This window comes from Gasterosteus aculeatus, chromosome 1, assembly GCF_964276395.1.
Source record: "Gasterosteus aculeatus chromosome 1, fGasAcu3.hap1.1, whole genome shotgun sequence".
Lineage (NCBI taxonomy): Eukaryota > Metazoa > Chordata > Actinopteri > Perciformes > Gasterosteidae > Gasterosteus > Gasterosteus aculeatus.
In genome coordinates, this window is record NC_135688.1 from 24,427,873 (window position 1) to 24,452,288 (window position 24,416).

Sequence of the window (24,416 nt, forward strand, 5' to 3'; positions counted from 1 at the left end):
TTAAGACGCGCTCTCGGTCTTCTGTCTGCAGGCCGAGTCGGCACGCCCCACTTCATGGCCCCCGAGGTGGTCAAGAGGGAGCCGTACGGCAAGCCGGTGGATGTGTGGGGATGTGGAGTCATCCTCTTCATCCTCCTCTCTGGCTGCCTTCCTTTCTATGGCACCAAGGAGCGCTTGTTCGAGGCCATCATCAAGGGGAAATACAAGGTAGGAGCTGATTTACGCGGCGCCCTCGCTGTCTCTCAGCGCCCACGCGCAACGTGAAAGGCAAACGCGCTTCGGCGACGTCCCGCCTAGCAGACGTGACTCGTTTCGTGCTAATTATCGAATTAATTTGCCTCGCCGTTTGTCCTTCAATGCTATCGCAAGTGCCAGTTGTTCTAGCGCGAGGTGATGGATGATCCAATCGGCCTCTTAAAATTCTCTTGTTTCCTCGACTGCGAGTAGGAATTTCCTGCTTGGCGCACTAACCCACGGCAGATGCCGTCACTGCAGGCAGCTTGATTGATTGCATCAGGGTATCTTCCATCAAGCTGCTGCCTAACCAGCTGCCGCTAAATTCACGGATTCTACTCTGAAAATTTAGATCAGGAGCTCTACTAACACGGCATCTTGGTTTGACAATAATAAATGTCGGGCGCTGATGGGGGGTGGGTGGTGGGAAGGATCTACATTCTCTCAGCAGACTATCTGGCACAAGCAACTGGATCAAAAAGTGGCAGGTTCCTTTCTCAGAACGGCATGTAGCGGCATGGAACCGCCTCTTCACCCATAAGCAATTCCCATGTAAATGAGTATCTTTTACGATTTGTTTTCCCACTGAAGACTCGAGTCATGTCGGAAAATGTACTAGCATATGAATTCATAGGAATAGAACACGTCGTCATGCAGATTGGCACGGCAACGCTGAAATAATGAAGCGGAACATATTTGTCGACCGCGCGTGCTTTAGCTATAGGGTGATGGATGTGGGCACCAGTTATTGGGCACGATGTAGGGGTAATGTCTTTGTTAATAGCTGTTGTGAAATTAAATCACTGACATCAATAGAACTATTAATAATCTCTTAAGATAATTCACAAAATAAATAAATAACAGGGCAACACCCTAAAAATGGACTAATAACCAAACTATAGGTCTCATAATTGATATTCACTCATTAAGAGCAAGGAATTGGAGGTTTGAGTTCGTACACTGGCCATCTTATTTATATATGCACAAAGAACACAGAAAACTGCTCCTTAAAGTAGAAGTTTATTAACTTCCAACAATACAAATCGAATCAATACCATTTGAAATCAACAGCTATTATACAGTATCCTAATATCTAAACAACAAACATGCGTTCGATAAGGAGGGGAGAGCTCAGGCAGGGAGCTAGCTGGATGCTAAGCTACCGGCCACATGGCTGAGGTGCTGCTAGCAGGCTGTTTGTACACCACGTGTGTTCCTCTGTCTGTAGGTGACTCTATATGTGTGGAGGGACCGGTGTATTAGTTAGTATACTAGAAATCAAAGAAAGAAGGAAAGGCTCCAAGCAAAGCAGATCTTATCCGGAACAGTGAGGCACGATAGCGGTTAACCTTGTCACGTCACGCAGTTCTTAAACAATACAGTAAACATCAAACAAAAACAGAAAGACACATGTTAATCTAACATGGCATCACTGTGCGTTGATGCGTTTCTGTTTCCTCGAGCCTCGTTTAACTAGTTGTATAAGAAGTTTTCCTTCTTGGTGAGCTGCTTGGGCCAGAAGTGGAGACTGGGGGAGCCCGACTTCTCTGGAGCAGCTAGAAAATGGTTTGGGTTGAAGAGAGATACTTAACCTTAGTCTTTAACCTTGCACCTCGCAAGTGGATTCGGAAAGATGTGGATTTGAAGGAGACTGTCTTTGACCTGTTACATTGTCTGAAACCTTTGACCTACGGAGCTCTCACACACACACCTTCATCGTCGACCCGTTATTCGTGGTTCCCACTGTTTACACATGCGTTTCAAAGTGTCCTCTGGTGTGTGTCTGCGTGTTTGGGTGTGTGTTCTTGTCCAGATGAACCCCCGCCAGTGGGCCCACATCTCTGAGAGCGCCAAGGACCTGGTGAGACGCATGCTGATGCTGGACCCGGCTGAGAGGATCACCGTCTACGAGGCCCTCAACCACCCCTGGCTGAAGGCGAGCTCACGCACACACACACACACACACGCAGCTGCTAGGGATGGTTTCACTACAGTTAAGGAGTTCGCATTAGAGAAAGTTAGTTTTCTCAAGTTTTGTGGTAACATATAAAACAGTGAGTGTTTGATCTTTAACCTTACTGGTCTGACTGGTGCTGCCACGAGAACACTTCCTTCCGCTTGCAACCACAGCTCTGCTTTCACATCCACTCCTCGTCAAAAATGTGTGTGTGTGTCTTGGTGTGTGAGTGTAGGAGAGGGACAGGTACGCCTACAAGATCCACCTGCCTGAAACGGTGGAGCAGCTGAGGAAATTCAATGCCAGGAGGAAGCTGAAGGTCAGCACCGCATCAATCTTCGCCTCCGCTCAAAATATTGTATCTGAGATAAGAGGAAGTGGCACCTGCTCCGCAGAGCGCAGCTGCTTCTGATGACCCAGATTCATTTCTCGTCCAATGTTTTACAACAGGCCTGTCTTCAGAAGGCACAAAAAGCCTGTTGAGGCTTTACGTAACAGCCGTGTAATCTGCTGTTTGTATCCCAGGGCGCAGTGCTGGCAGCGGTTTCCAGCCATAAGTTTAACTCTTACTATGGTGACCCCCCAGAGGAGCTACACGACTTCTCAGAAGACCCCACCTCCTCAGGTAAATCACACAACGGAGCACTTTTCATGTTTGGTTCTTCACAAATGTGATGGTAGGTATTCACACCCTGAATTAATGATGTCACAAAAAGTGATGTCACAAAAGTGACAAGGTTCATTCAAATAAGAGTTGGGTCTCCCAACATATTCACATCCAGCGATGTGTCATGGGAGGTCAAACGCCAAACCACTCTAGGGCAGTTTCTATTCTCGTGGTCTTAATGTAGCTCCAGCTGTCTGCGGAGAACTTCCCCGTTTGGATGAAGACAGATGTTGCCCAATGCCCTCGCTTCCCCGTCTCAGCCGCAGACTTTCGCTTCCTCGCGTTTGTGTGTGCCGAGCTGGGATCGGCACACACAAACCCCTTGTGTCGTCGTCGTAAAACTTAGAATACGAGCAGTGTAACACGTCGTTGCGCGGTGAGCTCAGCTCCGCCCGGTTCATGTGCAGCCGCGGCAGCACGATATGCTTTTTGATGTGTCCTTATTTCTGAGGCCGGCTGCAGCAGCCATGCTTCCTGGCGGCAGATCTCCAGACACGCTGCGGGTTACAGATTGATGTACTACAGTAGATGCTTGCAGCAGCTTGGCAGATTATTCATAGATTTGGCTGCGTTTTGCTGATTTCCTATCTCCCCCCCCCCCCCATCTGCCTCCTTTTTTCTCCCTGCCCTCAGTCCTCCTCGCACCACCTGCTCTGTGACTCTCCTATCTGCCTTGTGTCTTTTATTCTGTCATTGTAAGGAGTTAAACTCGACATAGTGGCAGAACGACCCTCTAATCGCAGCCTCTCTGTCTTTTTGGTGTTGTTTCTTTCTGCTGTTTTGTTTCTGTAGGACTGCTAGCTGCTGAAAGTACGTATCCCTCTCCCCACCCATCAAATGCTTGTGTGTGATACCATTTCATCCTCACTCGCTTTTAGTTGCGTGTGTGTGTCTCCCTTCGCTTTAGGAAAGCCATTGTAGTTTGAGTGTGCTGCTAATCCAAATTATTTTTGGCAATACGACACATGCAAATTCATTATTTAAATGACAGAAAGCTCTGTAAAGACAGATTTACAAACATGTTCTGTCTGACAATAGGATTTTCAGGGTCAGGATTGCTGTGTTTTTCACAAAGGGATGTTAATGGGTGCTTCAGTCACCTGTAAGGCCACACTTCATTTTTGAGCGCTGCAACCTTTTTAGTGAGCAGTGTTTCTCCAGGGTTTCTAGGTGTAGAACATTAGAACACATACCGTCCATAAAGAGGGGAGAAACCCCCACTGTGCATCATGCGGAGTAAGTGACAATAAAGGTTGGGATGGTAAAAACAATAAAAACAAAAGGTGAAAAGTGACAGTTGACCACACAAGGAGCGTCCAGTATGCCGATTGTATTGAATTGTGACTGAATTTGTCTGAGAAAACCATATTTTTTCAAAGGAGTAGTCATTTCCAGTACAATTTTGTTTAGCTTTTTTGAGTAGAATGCACATCTAATAATAGGCTTTTAGTGATCCACCAACAGTTATTGATCTGGACATGGCTGAATTATATTCTCTCCAAGTATTATGAAGCGTGTAAACAAGTTATTAAAAAGTTAAATTAGGTTTTCCCCTTTGCTGCTCATTCATGCCTCACAGTAATAGCGGAATCTAAGTGTCCTTATTACCCCAGTAAATGTGAATTATTTGTCCAAAATGGCCTTTCATCGGTTATTTCAGGCCTTGTATGGCTGATAAAAGAACAGACTACTCGACAATCTCTAATTGCAACATGTGTGACATTTTTATGAAACCGTTGGTAAGAGTTAGAAGTCAACCTTGTGGTGTAACACCTCATCCCTCATTTCGCTCATTAGCGCCGTGGTGAGTAGAAGATCAGCTCATGGGTTCAAGTGTGTCCGTATCATCCACACGCGCCACATTCTCATCTGCTTGTTTAGTACGTAGGCGCACATTCATTTTTAGAATTCAATTTTATACAGTACAAGTGCCATTTGTGTGGCCTGAAATGACTATTCAAGAAATTAGATTTTTCACCCAGTCATACATATTTATAATCTGCATTTGTCTTGGGCGTTCTACCTCTGACCCGTCACTCACACTGACCTTTTGAAGTGATTCCTCTGCTGTTTTTATTGATGCCATGTATTGCTGTTTCTCTGGTTTTGCTGCATGTGTGGGCGTTGCAGCAGGTACTTGGGGTTAAATAGTTCTGAGTGTTTGCCTGTGTTTTTCTGTCGTCACCTATTGCTTGTCTTTTTTGTCTTTTTTTTTTATTTATTTTTTTAGTTTGTTCTTTTTTCTTTGTTGCCTGTTTGTGTTTGTGGATACGTGTCTGTCATGTTTAGTGTTTGCATTTTACGTATTGTTGAATGTTTCTTGGGAAGGCCTGGTTTACTGGTGTATCTGTTCTGTGTGCTTGTGATACAGTCTACATTTGTGTGTATAACGTCTATATATATGTGTGCGTGTGTGTGTGTGCGTGTGCGTGTGCAGGGGCAGTTTCACAGGTTTTGGACAGTCTAGAGGAGATTCACGCGTTGACAGACTGCAGTGAGAAAGACATGGACTTTCTCCACAGTGTCTTCCAGGACCAGCACCTCCACACCCTGCTAGATGTGAGTAAAGATCATGACTTCTTCCTCCCGTAATACCAAAAGCGCCCAGTAGGCGTCGCTGCAAGTCAACAGAACACTATTTGTACGATCCTGGGAGCTTGGCATTGGTTGGCTCTTTTACCTTTCATGAGGTCAAATCGTTCTCACAGTGTAGTCGTTTGTCTTTTCAGCTTTATGACAAAATCAACACCAGGTCCTCCCCTCAGATCAGGAACCCTCCGAGCGATGGAGTGCAGAGAGCCAAAGAGGTGAGGAACTAATGAACTCATTAAAAGAGCAATTATTTTGGGGGATGGAATATAATATTCCTAACTATGTCTTCATTAGTGTTTAATCACCTTAAACCGAATTCCATTCTAAATATAAACTTCACACTCGCGTCTTAGACAGGAGGAGTGACCGTAAAAGACCGCTGTGACACATTTCAGGTGTTAATAATGTGGCTTCTTAATGTTCCCCAGGTACTGGAAACCCTCTCCTGTTACCCAGAGAACATGGAGGCCAAAGAGCTCAGGCGGATCCTCACACAGCCACACTTCATGGTGGGATTTTACAGAAACGCACCAAACATTTTGCTGAATTTATTTTTCATGCCGTCCACGTAGCACATGCTTGTTGGTGTGTGGGATTATAGCCTTCTGTGTCAGAATCCACGTAACTCCCTCTGCCGCAAAGCTGCTTAGCACCTGAGCTCGGGGGAGGGACACGTGGAAAGAAGAGCAGAGCGGGGAGCATCACAGTGGCAGGGGAGAGCTTCAGCAACTCCTGCCACGGCCGTCCACACCTCAGTCTCAGCTTCGTAGTGCGTAGTGGGAAACCGACCCGGAAGATCTGTTCGGGCATGGAAAGGGAGAACGGAGGCAGAAGGAATTAGTGGTGGATTTTCATGTAAAGGTACACACTTCCTTGAAGGAGCTTGTTTTTGTTGGTGTTTCAGTGGATGTCGAGGCTCCCACTGTATGTAAGTGGTGTTCTTTCGATTGGTTGTCGCTGTCAAAGCTACACAGGAGCTCTATGTAGGACGGTGCTGCCGGCTGTTTCGATGCAGAGGGCGTTTCCCCCCCCCCCCCCGCTGATTCGGTCTGACACTTACTGGAGCTGTCACAGTCCGGCCTTTAGGTTCGGTTCAATCCAATTAGCCCCGTCTTGCTCTCCTGGCCTGAGCGGCTGGGTTTTTCATGCTGCCGCAGACATTTAACTGATAGCTTAACGGGTGTGAAGGGCTTTGGCAAGGCAGCGCATGGGAGAAACAGGAACATTCGTTCCTCTTCTTATAAAACTTTTCCCTGTTTAGTGTATGAAAATCATCTACAGTACGCAGTCTCTTGGTTTGTAACGTCAAACCATAAGTAAAAAGCTTTTGGTGGCAGCTGTTTCAGCTCTCGTGCCTCATCACGTTGCTCTGGTGAGCAGATGTGATCGTTTGGCAGCGCAGTAAAATGTCTCTTTGTAAAAACACAGTGTCAGTAACGTGCTCGCTGTTGGTGCTAACCACTCAAACACAACCACATCATCAGCAGCAGCAGCTACGTGCCAGGCGTTTAGAGCGCGGCACCTGGTTTCACCTCCGGGGTCAACGGGACCGTGCGCCGTTGTGTGCAAACTTTAACGAGCCTCTGCGCCTTCGCTCCCAGGCTCTGCTGCAGACCCACGATGTGGTCGCCCACGAGGTCTACAGCGACGACGCGCTGCGGGTGACCCCCCCGCCCACCTCCCCGTACCTGAACGGAGACTCCCCGGACAGCACCAACGGAGACATGGACCTGGAGAACGTCACCAGGGTGCGCCTGGTCCAGTTTCAGAAGAACACCGATGAGCCCATGGTGTGTGGACGTCTCGAGTGTTGTGACTCTCTGCTGTCTGTTGTCAGTTATTCCTCTGACCCGCTTGTCTCTTCCAGGGCATCACTCTGAAGATGAACGAACTGAACCACTGTATCGTGGCCCGGATCATGCACGGTGGAATGATACACCGACAAGGTGTGACACTTGTTAATGGGCCCGTTCGGCCGCACGTTTTGTCAATCTCAGTGATATTCATCAGAGATGCAGGTAGTGGTTGCTCCTGTTGGACTCCTGGTAATTTAAATGACAATGGAATGTGTTGGGCTGCTCTGGAGTCGGCACCAAAGAGCCTCATTTGTTGCCTTTTTATTAAATCCTTATTTCTGCCCGCGTCAGGGACTCTGCATGTCGGAGATGAGATCCGGGAGATTAATGGCATCAGCGTTGCCAACCAGACGGTAGAACAGCTCCAAAAGATGCTGGTGAGTCACACAAATCAGATTCGTCTCCTCGTCTTGTTTTTACAATTGAAGTTTGCAGGCGGCTTTTTTTTTTTTTTTAACCTAAAACGCTATTCTAAAAGCATCCGACGGGCGAAGTTGCTATGGGGACCAGTTCAATAACTGTGTTTGTGCCTTTGTCCACACAGAGAGAAATGAGAGGTAGCATCACCTTCAAGATTGTGCCCAGTTACCGGTCCCAGTCCGGATCCTGTGACGTACGGACTCCAAAACGCGCACACCTGCATGTCGTTTTTTGCATTTTTGCAGGGGAATTAATCATTTAGCATTTTGTGTTTCAGAAAGAGTCACCGGACGCGTCCCGACAGTCTCCTGCAAATGGCCACGCCAGCGTGACAAGCTCCATCCTGGTGTGTTTCTGCTTCTCTTTATTTTACAGAGAATGCATGAAATATAAAACTCATTCCTTGTTTCAACTTGTGTGTCAGGAGTCGCGGTTCAGATCATTTAAAGCCCTGCATGTTGGATTCCAATCAGGCTCATTTTCAACAAGGAGCACAAAAGCATCTTCAGCCGATTCTATGTTTTCATTTTCTTTCTTGTGTTTGTTAAAAATCAAATTAAATGCTTACACAAAAACGTCTTCTCTCCCCGAATAGGACCTGCCCGCGACGATCCAGCCCAAAGGCCGCCAGGTGAGGTTTGCTCATCCTTTCCACCCCTCCTGTTCATTCCATGGTGTGCTCCTCCCTTTGCTTTCAATCTGCGACTCGGAATGACAAACTATCGCAGTTTGCACTCATAAGCGCTCCTGCAGTCTACTATTCCCTTCATATCTATCTGTAAGTTCCTATGTTTTGCTCTGTCACATCTTTACTCTGCTTCGGCCCACCCTGAACATTGGAACGGTTCCCTTCACAGTTGAGCACACGAGTGATGGAAAGTTGACTGGCGCGTAGATCATTTTCTCTTAAATGTATTTGATTTCTGTCATTTTTGTCTGTTCATGGCGTTTATGATGCTCCGAGGTCGCCCACACACATTTATAAAATGCAGAGTTGCATTTTTTTAATATATAAGATGCGTCCATTTGTGGGTCCCCTATCACACCTCCTGTGTTTTATGCCCCTCCCCCAAACATTTTCTACTGCATGATATATGTGTGTGTGTGTGTGTGTGTGTGATGCTCTCAACCCCTTAGATCTCCAGACCTGCCATCAAGGACAAATTGTCCATCAAGGTAAGCTGTCTCTAAGTGGACCCTTCATAGAAGTAGATCCCAGCTCCTCCCACCTCCATCCCAAAAGCTCGGTTCCTCATCGTAGTGGTGTCTAGCTCCCATGCAAGCTACCAAGGCTCCGCCTTCATATCTTGTTCGTGAGTGGACGTAAAGGGGTGACAGAAATATATGTGGATGTATGTGCTTAAGCTGTCGATTGGGAAAAGACCCATCTGCCTTAACTGTTTGTGCCTTTTCCCGCTTCGGCTGACCAGCTTTTGATTTGTTTATTTATTTTTTCCTTTTACTGTATTTTCGTCTTTTAATGACGAGCGCCGGCGCAGCATTTCTGACTAACCAATCGGGCAGGCAGTCTCCTTTTGTATGGGCAGCAGCTTGGCCAATCACGTTCTTCCCCGTATATATTCCCCTGTGATCACATGGCTGTTCTCTGTGACACCGCGTCCCCCGACTGTCGCCTCTCTGTCCCCAACCTTTTTTTTTTTTTTTACAGATTTACGTTCGCGCTCAGTTCGAGTATGACCCGGCGAAGGACGAGCTCATCCCATGTAAGGAGGCGGGCATTCGCTTCCAGGTGGGCGACATCATTCAGATCATCTCCAAGGACGACCACAACTGGTGGCAGGGAAAGCTGGAGAACACCAAGAACGCCACAGCGGGCCTCATCCCCTCACCTGAGCTGCAGGAGTGGTGAGGCTTCTTTTTGGCTGCTGCAAAAATGTAAAGTTCCTATATGCATTTACCGGCGCACGTGTGTTCTCCCCCTCCCCCCTTCAGGCGCGTGGCGTGTATAGCGATGGAGAAGACCAAACAGGAGCAGCAGGCCAGCTGTACCTGGTTTGGCAAGAAGAAGAAACAATACAAAGACAAGTACCTGGCCAAGCACAACGCGGGTAAGCCGACACGCATCGCAGCGCGGCTGCACTGACCTCGTTTTAGAGCGCAGGCGGTACGACGTGAGGGAGACGTGCTCGTTCTGACTCGCGCTGCCGCAAAAGGAAGCGCTTTCAGACTGATGTGTGGCACATAATGCCGATGTTGCTTTTGTTCACTTTGTGTAACCTCTGCACGTCTGTAGCGTTTCCCTTCTGACTGACCTTCTCCTGCCGCTGTCTCCATTTGACCTAATTTTTCAGCTACTAACAACGTTGTAATTAACAGCTTTTGATGAGGTTTTTTTGTTCAATTGTCCTTTGTGGTGTCTTTTTTATTAACCCTTCCGCTCCAACCCTTTGTCCATATTTCATGCTGTCTCTTACCCAATGACATGGCTGCATGTAAGTAACCCCAGACAGCTGGCGTCCAGCCTCTGTGATTTTCTTCCTCCTCTTTCTGCTGTTAAACCTCGTCCTTGTCTCCTTGACCTTTTTGAGTGACGGCTGCTTTGTTTGGGTTGTTGTTAGCAAAGATGACGCGATGCAGCTCGGCCTTTTAGATGCTCGGCTTGGTTCTTTTTTTCTTTTCTTTCTTTTTCTTATTAGAAGTAATTAATGTTTCCTGTGGTGCTTTGAACGTCATCAGGTCTGCTTTCCACTTTCGAAAGCCTTGCTGTCAAAACATTGTAATTAATGTTAATCTTATTAGCATTGCTTGTGTGCCCTGTGATTCTCTATTAGATTTTCTTTTTCACAGATGTTTGTATTCACACTTTTGTTGAGTATGTTGCCAGTTTATGAGGTACATCCAGTTAAAACCAACAGTCTGTTGTTAAAAAAAAAGTAGAAATCAGCACTATGATCTATTGAATCTATTGCTATTCTGTTTCCATAGATGTACCTAATAAACTGGTGTCTGCCTGAATGTCAGCCAACTCGGGTTCACCGAAAGAGTTTGTTACGTAACGCCAGACCGCATGTTAGCTGCTGTACAGCTGACGCTAAGCTAATGCTACTGCTCTGCTCTGCAGTGTTCGACCAACTAGATCTGGTGACGTATGAGGAGGTGGTCCGAGTGCCATCATTCAAAAGGAGAACGCTGGTCTTGCTCGGTAAGTTAGCAGTTTTATTTGTTTTAGGCAGAGAGAGATGATTCATTTTAGATGTATTTGGTTTAAAAAAGAAAACACAAGTCACATCATATCATGTGATTAATAAATAAATAAAATGGAATATGTGCACAATTTGGCTTTTCATGAGAATGTCATAATATTAAAAAGTAATGAAGTAGCACGAGACTGAGAAGTATGCAATACAACGCCATGCCATTGAGAATATAACCTGAAAGGGTCCTAAAAACGTCATAGTATGCTATATAAATGTCATAAAACATGTCACCAAAAAGGAATGTGGCGGGTCACTGGATCTCTAGCAACTAAATCTGTTGAATTCATTGGTTCCTGCTGTGTCCTTTCCTTCAGGTGCACATGGAGTTGGACGGAGGCACATCAAGAACACGCTTATCACCAAACATCCTGACCGCTTCGCCTACCCCATCCCCCGTAAGGACAGACACGCACACCAACTACATCAGTTACCCACCCAGAAACCCAGTGACTCCGTGTCCTCACCTCTTCTTTCGTCCCTGCTCCATCCGTCCCCTCTGCACAGACACGACTCGGCCGCCGAAGAAGGACGAGGAGAACGGAAAGAACTACTACTTTGTGTCTCACGACCAGATGATGCAGGACATAAGCAACAACGACTACCTGGAGTACGGCAGCCACGAGGACGCCATGTACGGAACCAGGCTGGAGACGATCAGGCAGATCCACACGCAGGGCATGATCTCCATCCTGGATGTGGAACCGCAGGTAACAAAAGGGCCGCGCCGCCAAACACCTGATCAGCGTCATAAAAGGGCAGTTGGGTTGAAAGAACTTCAAAATAAAACTCTCTCTCGGTCTCTCGCCAGGCACTAAAGATCCTCAGGACAGCGGATTTTGCTCCCTACGTCGTCTTCATCGCAGCTCCCACCGTCACCCCGGGCATGACCGAGGTACTCCACAAATACGTTCCGACCTGCTCTGCCACAGTAGTGGTCCAAGTTGACCGTATCTGCACATAATCTTACTCTCATTCTGCCCAATAACTGAATACAATTAATAAGAACCCCTTCCGAACTTACGCTGTCTCTAAACCGCCTTGATTATCTGTTGCCATCGTGCCTTTTTGCTTTGCTCCATCTCTTGCGCTGCACGTGTCCTGTAGCTTTAAGCATGTCTGTATTTTCATTTGCACGCCTCTATTCATCTGCACTCAAGATTCCAAAGTGGTGCAAGAGACTGTCTGTGAGTATTGGTTCTGTGAGCGCGGCTTGTTTGGATATTGTAGAATGTGTTTGTGCAGCTCTAGTAGTTGTCTGTCCGTATCAACTGTCATTCTTCTTGATTTCCTCTAAATCCTCTAATCCTTCTAATAATCCTCTTAATGGGGTGTTTCTACAACAGTATAAACCAACCCTTCTACTCCATTTCCTTTTTCCTCCACTGTGTATTGTGAGCAATTTTGGGGGAATAGATCAATGTTGTTGTTTTTTTCCCGTTTTTTTGCATAAATTTAAATTTTGCATAAATTTCAGGTGAAATATTAGTCCATAAAGTAAATACACTATAGGCTGATACCAAATACACGTTAATTCCTGAACCAATGGAAGTAGACCACAGATGGCCTTGAAGCCCAGTCGCTAACCCCCCCGCCATTCCTATTTCTCCATCACACCCCCAGGATGACTCTCTCCAGCGGCTCCAGAAGGAATCCGAGATGCTGCAGGGGACCTACGCCCACTACTTTGACCAGACCATCATCAACAACGAGATCGACGACACCATCCGACTGCTGGAGGAGGCCGTCGACCTGGTGTCCACCACCTCTCAGTGGGTCCCCGTCTCCTGGGTCTACTGACACGCACCCCGACGGCGCCTCACTCATCATCGCTCTGGACGATCCATCGCTGATCCAACACGGACACTAAACCTGAGTCTTACACCCCCCACCCCCCTCTCCCCCCCTCTGGCCCACCAAGTCCCACGTCTCATCCACGTCACACATTCCTGTCGTTGAAAAAGAGGAATGGAGGAACCAATGACTCACTACAGAGACTTCATGCTGCCCCGCCCCCTTTTCTCAACAGCCTCAAAGGCACATTGTTGTGTACATATATACATATATATATATAAATGATAAAAGACAAGGGAAAATGTTTGTCCTAGCTGAAGCGTGGGGGGTGGAGGGGCAGTGTGGTAGATATTTTGTACTTTTCTTTTGTAATCGATGGATGGTTGGTAATATTGGAAAGGCAATAGCGAGCATGACGATAAAGCAGTCTTACGTGCGTGTGCCTGTATGAGTGTGTCCGTGTGTGTGTGTGTTAACCTTTTTAAAGGCACTTCTCGTGGTAATCTTGTGTCCTCCTCTCAAACACCCGCCCCCCTAGTCTCCTCGGCCCCTGTGACCTACACGCCGAACTTTAAAGCACAGTAGAAGCTGCTATAGTGGCAACAAGTGACTCCCTCAGCGCCGGTGGCCTGGTGAGCCAAGCAGAAAGCACAGGAAACTTGGCAGTTTCTCCCCCCCCCACCCCCCCTCAGCCCTTTGGAGTTTATTTGGCCCTCTGTGCCTATCAGTTCGTTGAAGGGGCACACTGCTTCCCTCCACGCGGCCTATTGTACCATGCTTCCCCTCCAAGCCTCCGATGGTCTTTGTTTACACCTCAGTTTGCACAAAATGTACAATGAAGAGGACGCGTCGCCTCGCGGTCTACAATTCATCTCTCTGGCCGTCTCCACCCCTCTCCCTCCGTACACGAGATGCCAACCAGTGGCCGATGGACCCGGAGTATCGATCACAAAGCGCTCGCTGTAACCACCAAACCCCCCCCCCCGCTGACTGAACTGGAGGACGAAAAACAAACAAAAAGCCTGACGGGAAAAAATAATAAATGAACTGCCTTATCAGAGCCTCGGGGAAGAAGTCTGTAACACCTATGCACACCCCCGGTGTCTGCCAGGCAGACCGCCACCACCGGTCTCTTCTTTGCCCACACTGAAATAGTGAGCCATGCTTGTTCAAATTAACAAATTAAAGTGTTCATAAGAATATGCGTGGAAGGGGAGGGGCTCGGGTACGTGGCGATGAAGCCAGTCATCGAGCCACCATCTTGGAACTGTTAACTGTTGTCTTTAACAATATAAAGGTATTCTTGTTTGAGGGAGAGAAAATAACTAAATTTTGTGTGTAAATGTTTCAATGGTGCGTACGTCATACGAGTGAATAACCAAGAGCCAGTGTTTATTAACCCTTAAAAGAAGCTCAGTATGTGACATAACCTCTTTATGCTTTACCAGAAGTGAGACGACGCTTCCCCACCTCCAGTGACTCGGTAAGTAAGCACATCAGGTGAAGGGTCTCGGACAAAAGATGAAACTTCATTATTATTTTTTAAGTCAATATTCTCCACTGTGTGGTGTGGATGCTGTTGCTCCACTTCAAGTAAAGTGTTATCATTTCAAGTCCTGTGTATATTACCTCTGCAAATGACAAAAGCAGCTCTTCTGTATGAAATGTTGTTCTTTTTTTGTTATTTCATTTTTAAAAAAAATTATATTTCCTTTTACGTGTTTAAAGTAAACCACCTGGTCGGTCTTCTTTTCTCTTTTCTTATCTCTCAATTATTTTGTAGGGCTTTACACAAACAAACAAACACATTAAGCAATATCATGGAGATGATTTCACTGCTCTGGTTTCTCAATGATCCGACGCTCCCGCAGACACACTTCATATAAAAATGCCAGTCCTCATAAAAGTAGAATATTGCATTGTTTGCTATGGTCATAACTCCATCTGTGCGTCGGCACAATTTGTTGAAAACTGGTTAATATCCTCCTGCAAAAAGACCTGGTTCAAATGGCCAAAAGGCCGTTAAGTGACGCAGTAACAATTAGGTTAATTTACCCCCATTGCAATCTGTCAATTTACCCTCATTGCAATCTGTCAAAGGTGAGCTGGTTAAATCCCAGACCTGTACTGTTGAACCCCTTGAGGTTGAAAAGTTCAATATATTTGTGACTCAAGTTTGTTAGTAAATAATTTGTGAAAAAGCGTATATGGATCATGCAACGCTACCAGTTTATGTCCTACCTGATTTCCACAGCGCTTCTGAGAAATGAAGGTCTCTTTGAAATATCAAGGTCTAGTAAAAAAAAACTCCACTGCTCACAGCCAGAGTGCGAGTCACGTTTTAGTTTGATGAACTATTTTACCATGCTGCCGCAATATTAGATTTCCCTATTTTCACCCGTCTCTTCCTTTCCAGCTGCCATCGAAATAAATCAAATGTCGCACACAGAACGAGGGTCCCTATCGGTTTGTTTCCACACGTGACCGAAGTGGTCAATTTCACACGGTCAACAGGAAGATACGGAACCGGTCGCCATGGCAACGCCCCCAGCTGTGAGTCACCAACTAATCAGGGCTGTGCGACAGTGAACAAAATGTAACCGGAAATTGAATTTCCCAACGCCGCTGAATTCTAAGCATGAATCAATTGTAAGACCATATGAAAGTAAAGCGGAAAGGCTGCAAGGAGACGAGGAGATAAGTGGAACAAAGACAAAGTATAGTATGTTAAAAGAGGTCAAAGTGCACTATATGCAAAAAAGTAATCATTTAATTATCAAAAGGTCATACTATGACCTGTCAATTTTATGTCCAGAGAATTCGTAGAATTATATTTAAAGTCAAAAGTTCAAGGTAATCCACAGTAACAAATCATATAATCTGAAGTTGTAAAGTTTGTTGCAAACTACATGAATAAAGAATAACTGACATTTCAGCTGATTTTAAGAGCTTATTTGTCTACATTTGTTTTTCTTTCTTCCAGAAAACACCTGATGCTCCCTGGAGAACCACATTGAAGCACAACAGTTGCTGCTCAGCCGCTTCCAAGTCAAGCCAATGGAGGAGCAAGGAAACCCATCAAACTAAATGTAAAATAGCATAGTATATTATGTTAATACTATGAAATTTCATAGAACATTAAACGATAATCATACGAAGTATGTTGAGAAAGATGAGTATCGTAGTGTGACAATATCACAGGCGGAGCAAGAACGAACCAAACATGGGATTACCAAACAATTTCTCTTTAAAGCACAACGCAAACACATGCACCGTGTAGCAGCCTGCTAATGAGTTGGGTGCAACAGTGGATGTCTGAAAGTGTGTAATAGTGGCGGCTGGTGGAAAGATTTCTAGGCCATTCTGTGTCATGGGCTTTCTCAGGAAGGGACGGCTGTAATGGTAAAATATGTTATGGTCTTATGCTAAAAGAGGGAAATTGTCTATTCAAGTTTAACATGTGAAAAGCAGAAGTTTCCATTTGCAGGAAGGAGAGCGAGTCAACTTGCTTCCACATAAAGGCTTCAACTTTCACCTGCTTTGTATGTGTCATAACCTGGTTCAATATGTATCGATGCAAGTTTCATAACCTAGTTTCATATATCAAGTTTTATATCTGCCATCGCCCTATATTGTCTAGTGGTTAGGATTCGGCGCCACTGCGGATGACCTTAGTATGTGTGTGTAAAAGCTCGGCGTTTTGACTGTAATACGTGCTGGTGTATTTGACCTGCTTGCGAGCAATAAATTGACTTTTACAACGTTGAACATTCATCAAGATTTTGTTTATCTGAGAGAAACAAACAAAATTATCCTCTTCTCCCGAACTAGTTACAATGAAATATTCCACAACATGGCGTCTGTCGGTACCAACGTTGCGGAGTCTATTTAAGGACGCCGAGTGGCTAAATTGTATGTCACACGATTTATTATTTAATCAGCAATTTGCTAAAACGCTACTTAGACCCGCCTTCTGCGTGCAATCATGAGTTTGCACCTCGCGGAGGTAAAACGCGCATGAAGACAGGACGTGTATGACGGGCAGGGATGTGCAGGAAGAGCAGACAGACAAATATTACTCCCTACATTACATATTCAAAAACACAAATTTTGATTTTTTATTTACTGTTATCTGGTGTTTTTTTGCCAGCCGCCACTGGTGTGAAATGTGTTAAATGAAAACGAGAACGTTCATTGTATATGCTGATTGTTAGAAAAGTGTAGAAATGTCGAAGAAAGCACAGTGCATCATAAAAACTGTGATATTATTAAAGGTCGGCACGAAAACAAATGGAAATAACTTGTAGTACAGCATGTCGACAACAACAAAAAAGGTCATATGTCTATAAAGCCATAGTATAGCTTGTTGAATGAAGTGAAAAAGGTCATAGTATTGTATGTTAAATACAGCCATAATATAGCAAGTTAAAAAAAGAGAGAAAGGCTTATAGTATAGCATGTAGTAAATGAATCACAAAAGGCTTAGCGCCTCTGATCTGCCTGCTGGGTGTCTGCTGGAATGGCGAAGCGGCTCAGCCCCTGAACTCTGGGTTCACACCTGCGCTCAGGGTTGATGGATCGAGTCCAGCGATGGCCTTCACCTCAGTGTCTGAAGTGGTTTTAAGGTTGTACTCAAGGTTGAATACGAGAAACGAAACTGGGTGGATATGTGTGGTGGAATAGTGCAGGGGTTCAGCACACAGGCTGCAGACCCAGCGGACTTCAGTGCGAACCTGCTCTCAGAGGTTGTTGGTTCGAGCCCAGCGACGGACATGACTGTCACAGTTCAAGGTTTTGAGTTTCCACTCACAATCTCAAGGTTAAATACAAGAAACGAGATATTGAAACATGTGCCTAGTGGAATAGCACAGTGGTTAAACACAAGGGCTGCAGTCTTGAGAACCCGGGTTCAAAACTAGCCTGGTGACATCAATGTTGAGTAGAAGGGATGCAAAATTGGGAACAATTGGACCTCAAGGTCATTGGAACTAGAAAGGCAGCAATGAGGTAGGTCCAATCTGCACTACGGTGTGTTGCGGTGGGGTTCTCCCCACCGGTAGTTTCGGGACCATGTGGCCTGGGGGTTATGCATAAAATCATGGGGACTGGTGGTACTTTTGGAAGATTCATCTTTGGAAAAAAAAAAAATTAATTAAGTTCATTGCAGGTCTACCAGCACTACTGACTCAGTGACGAGCACTGGTCCTACTGGTTTACTCACATATTGTACTGCGCTGCACTGCTTAGTCAAACAGAACGTTCGTTTTAAATTTGTAAAAAGATTTATGCATATATTACTAACTACTAGTGACTCTTCCAAAACTCCAGCTGTCAGTCATGATTTTATGCATAACCCCCAGGCCACATGGTCCCGAAACTACCGGTGGGGAGAACCCCACCGCAACACACCGTAGTGCAGATTGGACCTACCTCATCGCTGCCTTTCTATTTCCAATGACCTTGAGGTCCAATTATTCCCAATTTTGCATCCCTTCTACTCAACATTGATGTCACCAGGCTAGTTTTGAACCCGGGTTCTCAAGACTGCAGCCCTTGTGTTTAACCACTGTGCTATTCCACTAGGGACATGTTTCAATATCTCGTTTCTTGTATTTAACCTTGAGATTTTGAGTGGAAACTCAAAACCTTGAACTGTGACAGTCATGTCCATCGCTGGGCTCGAACCAACAACCTCGGAGAGCAGGTTTGCACTGGAGATCTTCGAGACTTCAGCCCTCCCAAAGTTCCACTGAGCTATTCTGCCTGACACTCATCAAAGCGTAATTTATTGTATTGCACCTGCTTTTCTATGAGCTTTTGAATAAAAAAGAAACCTTTTTAAGAGGTGCTGTAACTTGACGCTTTAAGATGACCTTTTTTTACTTTCTTCCCCTACGGGCTTCACTATAACTTTATTTGACATGTGAACTTTACAAAAATAATACAGCACTTCTTAAGTAATTTTTTCGACTATTCTATTACCTCTCTGGGAGATGCTGTACTACGGCTGTATTCCACATACTCGGTTTACCTTTTCGACATGCTATACTATGAGGTTTTACAAAGCGCTGTAGTTGGGTCTTTTTAGTATGTTTTGACATGAACTCTCACTTTTTTTGACATGCTATCCTATAATCTTTCTCACATCCTTCGACATGATATATTATGATCCTTTTTCTTTTTTGGAGATGCAATGACTTTTTTTCATTTGTTTGACTTTGCTGACACTTTTCTGACATTTAATACGACCTTTTGTATACACCATGCTGTGTACACCATACAGACGTATTACGCACTGTAGACACCCATCCACGCCGCATATTCATTATCCAATTCTTACACGTTGCATATATTTGAGTTATGCTTTTTAATATACATTACTTTTCTTGGAATATTTTTTCTAATCATGTACTATGACATTTTTATTATTATTATTATTATAACTTAATTATTTCACCGTATTATATAATTACGGTATAGTCAAAATATCACAACATCTTCGTCTGCTTGTCTCGGACAAGACGCAGAAACATGCAGTCATTGTCATACATAAAACTAATTTTATACATGTGTAACAAAGACAACAAATGAGCTCCTGAAATCAGCTGTAATGTTTATGCATGTAGTTTTGAGCTCACTGTACTGTGACATACAGGCAGTGATTCGCTAATGCATGCTTTATGCACTGCTGTCATTTAAGGCTGGTACTCAGGGTTTTTCAACAGCCAGAACAAATGCTCATCCCGGGAATCCGCCCCAAGAAAAGGCTAAACAATAAGCGACAGAACGTTTTAGCGGCGACCAGAAGAGACTGTAGGAACCCGGCTGCTCAGCGATGCCCCAGTGTCTCACAAACGTTCATCCAACCGCGTATTCAGGATCTCCGACCTCAACACGTCCCTCCTGTCTAGATGCATCGCCAGCTTCCAAGTCAAACCGCAACCACCACCAAAGCCGCAGGACACCAACATGGCTGCAGGGCCTCTCCTTGCGGGAACCAAAATGCAGCAAAGCTTTCATGAGCCTTAAATCGGGAGACTGACAAGTTACTCTCTGAAAACAAAAGAAAAGTGCTTTATTGAGACAGGACACGTGTGAAGATGTTCCTACCGTTGATGCCCAGTCGACCGCCGGGAACACCTTCTGAAAGAGATGCGACATAATGGATGGATGAGTGATAGGGTAAAATAAGTGAGAACAGACAACTTGTGATAATTGTACCTGATCTGATCTGCTGGAAAAGTCTGACTCCTACTGAGAGTTGTGGAGACAAAAGACAATGTACAACAAACACAATCACTGCCGCACTTGTTTGTTTCTTCCCTCAAAGTTTTCAATCTTCCCAAAAGGCAACAATTTCTCCATTAGACGTCACGTATCAAGGTCTAAAAGTTAACAACTTTACATATTTCTGCTGCTTATGACAGAGAGAAAGTACGGAGTGCAGCTTCTGAGCTTCTTCTCTCGGGGCTTTTCTTTCCTCCGGAGGCTTCTAAGCTTCCGGTATTAGCACCGAAACCTTCCAAGCATTTGCATTAACAGGTTCTTCCCCCTCTCAGACACGGAGTGGAACACCAGCTAAGCTCGTCTCAGATTACTGCGGTTTCCTTTTGGAGCGGGATGTCTCATCACAAACATTGTGCCAGTGAGCGTCAACGGAAAGCCTGGAAACTTCTCAGCTTTCCCCCCTTCTCATTTTTAATGTGAAGGGAAACAAAACCGCTGTGTGTTTCACGCTGCTTTGCAAGATGCAGCTGTCACAGAGTCTGACCCACTAAGTTCAAGTGTGCTTAAAAAGAAGAACACTGGATTCTATGAAGCAAAGTAGCATTCAAAGGTTTCTCCAAAGACACAACTAAACGACAACAAAGGTTTTACCAACCGCGGCTTCTACTGTTCACCTTTACTCATTCAAAATCATGTCAGCCTACTGGGAGAAACATTGCATTAAATGTTGAAAAGTCTACAATAAATGCAATGGACTCTTTTTTCGAAGTTTCATATCAATATTTTTCTGGTAGTTTGATAAAAGTCTAGAAATTAACAGTAAAGGAAAACCTGTTTTTGTACACCGCTGTGTCTAATAAATGTGTGACAAATGAATTTCTACATATTTGCAGCAACAATGCAAACAAATAAAGACTAATCAGACTAATAATCAAGGCCCCACTGGCTCAATCACTTTGACAATTGTTTAGTCATACGAGTTCATTTTAACGTCGACGGTGTTTCCGTCCTCTCAGAGGACCAGCTGCTTCTCGCAGCTTGTCTCACACACCTGAACTTCACCAATTCATTAAAACACCAATTAACTTGAAGGCCGCAGCTGCTACAGCGAGAGACCTTGGATGTAATTTCATGTTTCACTAAAAGAGTTTAAGTTTATGAGCAACGTATTCCTCACCTCGCTTTTCCTTCGGCTGGAGAAGTTCTGGATACTTAATGTCTTTGAGCGAACAACCAGCAGCCACACGTCGAACAGACAAACCGCCTGGTCGCCACTCGTGTCCACGCGCCCTGCTGTGCTGTGATTGGCTAGTCCGCGCCCTGCTGTGCTGTGATTGGCTAGTCCCCACTGCGACGTCATTGGCTGGTGAATTCCCACGGGATGTGATGGGGGAATATTGTGCTGAAAGAAATGTTTTTTTCTAATTTGCGAGATAAGAGCGAAATGTGCTATTACTCTACAAACGGAGGAGGGAGGTTGTCTGGCTACGCGGCTAGCTTGCTAATCAAGCGCACGCGGGGGGGACTTTGCCCTGGACAAAGATCTCCTTGGTTCACAGAACACATTTTAGTACACACAAATATAGAACACACAAATAGGATTTGCCAGTCTTTCTAACTCCACTCATCAATTTTTCAAACGAAGTAATTTCTGATTAATTCTTTACTTGATGCCTACTTACATGATCATTTACATTTGCTGCTGTAGAATTTGATGTTATTTCATCATTCTTTCCCTGGTAACTGATAACTACCAAATATCAAATTACCAAAAGATGAACCAGATCTTATTTTAAATCCTTTTTTAATAGACTACAATTATTGTATCCCCTTATTCCCAAATATTAAAAGATAAATGTGTGTTTGACTCACTGGTGATGCAAATTGTTACAGTAACATATCAAAGCATATGCATCACTATAAATTGATAAACATGTGTGTGGAATGATCATCGGTGTCACCAAGGAGCTTATTGTGTGCAAAGCCAAAGGAGGGTGAAAACTACCGCTGTCACCCTGCTGAGTTGCACAATTATGCCATATTTGCACAACTATGTTACATTTGCACTAACTTGTCATTCGTATTTACAACCCACCTGCTTAATGCACATACTGCTCCATGTACATTTCACACTGTACATTTATTTATATACACTCTGCACTTTATCTGCTTGCACTTCTGGTTGGACGCTAAACTGCATTCTGTTGTACTCTGTGCAATGACAATAAAGTTGAATCTAATCAAATCAATTTAAACATACTCTCCTCCCACTCCCAGCATGCTTTGTGTTGGACTGAGCTGAGCTGCAGTGGGAAGTGTGTCCAGCAGGTGGCAGCCTTCCACTTTGGAACTTCCCCTTTTCTCTCTGCATTATTTCAGTGGCGTTTGCAGAAACAGCCTTAAATTCATGTGGCGACTCTTTATTTTCATTACAAGAAGATAATATGACGCAACTTGCCTTCATTCTGATTAATCCATCCATCCAGTATCCTTTGATAAGCTCGCTGCATCCGCGGTCAAAATCGATACACGAGTTCACCGCTCACACATCGACATGATTGTAAAATGATAATTGATTGAAGATGGAGGCGCTCTTGCAGGCAGCAGCAGTAAATTGAAGGGCTTCGTAAGTAATCAGTGATCCATGACTTGCATCTTCCACTCACACTGCATGCACAGCCAATTATGCCGTGCTGAACCATGGTTATTCCAAAACTGGGTTAACAGCTGCCTGCATTCACTCTCCAAATGCTTTCAACTCTCTCTCTCTCTCCCTCTCTCCCACACACACACACACACACACACACACAGTCACACACACAACTATCCTGCGCTGCCACCTATCCATGCACAGACAATTGGCCTGGTTCTTCAAGTGGAAGACTTGTCACACAGGGCACCGAGCTCCAAGTAACAAGCCCCTGTGAGACATGGAGGGGCATGGTATACCTGCCAAACTGAGTAATACTCTTCACCAGTGTGTGTGTGTGTGTGTGTGTGTGTAGGCGGGCGAAGAAACAACATCTGTGCATGAGCTCGTAGCCTCATCTGCTCTCAGTGCAGTGATTGCGTCGCCCTCCACGTTGCACGCTTCTGTTTCCGGGAGCTTATGACGGTGTAATGGAGTGAAATGACATCATTTATTTGTCTGTGTGTGTATGCAGGGGGGGGGGGTCAAAGCTAAGGAGCTCCCCTCTTTCCATGGATCCAGCCTGAGAAACTGTACATCAACCTGTCGGCCCTGATGAAAACACCCGGCGGTGCCTTTATGCCCACACGGGCACAGATGATCATAATGAAGCTGCATGTTAACCCCCCCACCACCTCTCCACCAAGATGGCTATAGAGAACGTCACGCTTCCTATGGATCAATAAGAGGCCAGCGAGTAGAGGGACGCAGCTGCTCATCTCTATAGCGGGAAGCAGCAGCGTGACTCACCTAGCAGAAGTGTTTTTACCTTTCTACCTTTAGCTTTCTATACATCGCTGCTGCAGCGGGGAAATGCTCCCCCAGCTGGTCTGTGAGAGAGAGAGAGAGAGGTGAAATTCAAGCATGATGCATGAAGCGTCCAAGTTGTGCGTCCCCACCTTGGTACATTGTCTTTGTCGTCATCGCAGAATACGTCACTCTGATGATGAGGATCACTGAAGTACAGTGCAGAGAGTCTCCTGTTTGACTTCAAGTCAAAACGTGTAGAAGTGGAAGTGCACTCTTCTTTTGTTCTTGACTGGACCACGATGGACACGTAAAACCGCACATTTTCTTTGTCTTTACGTAACCAAATGTTGGTATGGGGAGAGACGGCTGATACCCCCACCGGTGAGATTGGTGCTTTCCGTTCCGTTGCTAATTAACAGCTCCTTCCCACGTGCCTCTGTTTCTTTTTCATTCTCCAATCCCATTGAGTAAAAAAGCTCCGCTGTGGGCAGACTCTTTTGAGGCAAAGGGTGGTGAGGGGGGGCGGAGGGGGGGGTTGTTTATCTGCTTTGAATCCCGCTGGCAGAAATATGATCCTGTTCTCCACTGAAAAAGCCAATAAACGCATGAGACTCTGAATACGTTGAGGGTTTCAAGCCTCGACAGCGCCGAGTAGCTAAAAACCAACTAGGTCGCAGTCTGAAGTTGAATTCTAAAATATGAATCCACAATGTGCCAGTCGTCGTGTGATTGCGGGCAAAAGTGCACCGCGGTCACACAACAAGAAGGACGTGGCCTTCTTTTCTTTCTCCACGTGTTCCTCCACCCATCCACTCTGATTTAGTCTCATTCCAAAACGAGCCCCCCCCGGCTGAGTTAGTCTCCGAGTGGAATCAGGAGACGTATTGATTGTTGTTTCAAGGTTTTACGGGGTACGGCAGAGTTATGGCGGTCGGGGGGGGCTCGGCTCCCCGCCAGGAGAAGGGATCCGGCGGCGTCAGCAATGTAGGCCGCCGCTCCATAAACCAAGCGAGCG

At 45.3% G+C, this 24,416-nt stretch overlaps 1 protein-coding gene and 1 long non-coding RNA gene across 31 annotated transcripts in view; one reads left to right on the top strand and one right to left on the bottom strand.

Moving 5' to 3' along the window:
• Nucleotides 1–14,467, top strand: part of LOC120825083 (peripheral plasma membrane protein CASK) — a 31,993-nt gene extending 17,526 nt beyond the window's left edge. For 3 of the 30 annotated variants that reach the window (XM_078098175.1, XM_078098176.1, XM_078098185.1), the window contains 23 exons: nucleotides 32–206; nucleotides 2,029–2,170; nucleotides 2,427–2,510; nucleotides 2,717–2,816; nucleotides 3,651–3,668; nucleotides 5,293–5,417; nucleotides 5,588–5,665; nucleotides 5,879–5,959; nucleotides 7,052–7,240; nucleotides 7,318–7,396; nucleotides 7,598–7,683; nucleotides 7,851–7,919; nucleotides 8,004–8,072; nucleotides 8,322–8,357; nucleotides 8,864–8,902; nucleotides 9,396–9,592; nucleotides 9,680–9,795; nucleotides 10,809–10,889; nucleotides 11,259–11,339; nucleotides 11,449–11,651; nucleotides 11,753–11,836; nucleotides 12,102–12,128; nucleotides 12,565–14,467. In XM_078098175.1, the coding sequence (XP_077954301.1) occupies nucleotides 32–206; nucleotides 2,029–2,170; nucleotides 2,427–2,510; nucleotides 2,717–2,816; nucleotides 3,651–3,668; nucleotides 5,293–5,417; nucleotides 5,588–5,665; nucleotides 5,879–5,959; nucleotides 7,052–7,240; nucleotides 7,318–7,396; nucleotides 7,598–7,683; nucleotides 7,851–7,919; nucleotides 8,004–8,072; nucleotides 8,322–8,357; nucleotides 8,864–8,902; nucleotides 9,396–9,592; nucleotides 9,680–9,795; nucleotides 10,809–10,889; nucleotides 11,259–11,339; nucleotides 11,449–11,651; nucleotides 11,753–11,836; nucleotides 12,102–12,128; nucleotides 12,565–12,741 (2,336 nt within the window). In that variant the 3' untranslated portion in view covers nucleotides 12,742–14,467. Of the gene's footprint in view, nucleotides 1–31; nucleotides 208–2,028; nucleotides 2,171–2,426; nucleotides 2,511–2,716; nucleotides 2,817–3,650; nucleotides 3,669–5,292; nucleotides 5,418–5,587; nucleotides 5,666–5,878; nucleotides 5,960–7,051; nucleotides 7,241–7,317; nucleotides 7,397–7,597; nucleotides 7,684–7,850; nucleotides 7,920–8,003; nucleotides 8,073–8,321; nucleotides 8,358–8,863; nucleotides 8,903–9,395; nucleotides 9,593–9,679; nucleotides 9,796–10,808; nucleotides 10,890–11,258; nucleotides 11,340–11,448; nucleotides 11,652–11,752; nucleotides 11,837–12,101; nucleotides 12,129–12,564 lie in introns of all 30 variants that reach the window. The other 27 variants (XM_078098179.1, XM_078098182.1, XM_078098189.1 and 24 more) reach the window with 24 other exon arrangements.
• Nucleotides 14,468–19,086: 4,619 nt separating this feature from the next.
• LOC120819995 (uncharacterized) lies at nucleotides 19,087–21,250 on the bottom strand. The gene is made up of 3 exons (XR_013453165.1): nucleotides 21,140–21,250; nucleotides 19,846–19,878; nucleotides 19,087–19,722 (listed from the first exon to the last, which is right to left on the bottom strand). It is a non-coding gene; the product is annotated as an uncharacterized LOC120819995 (long non-coding RNA).
• Between the last annotated feature and the right edge of the window lie 3,166 nt (nucleotides 21,251–24,416).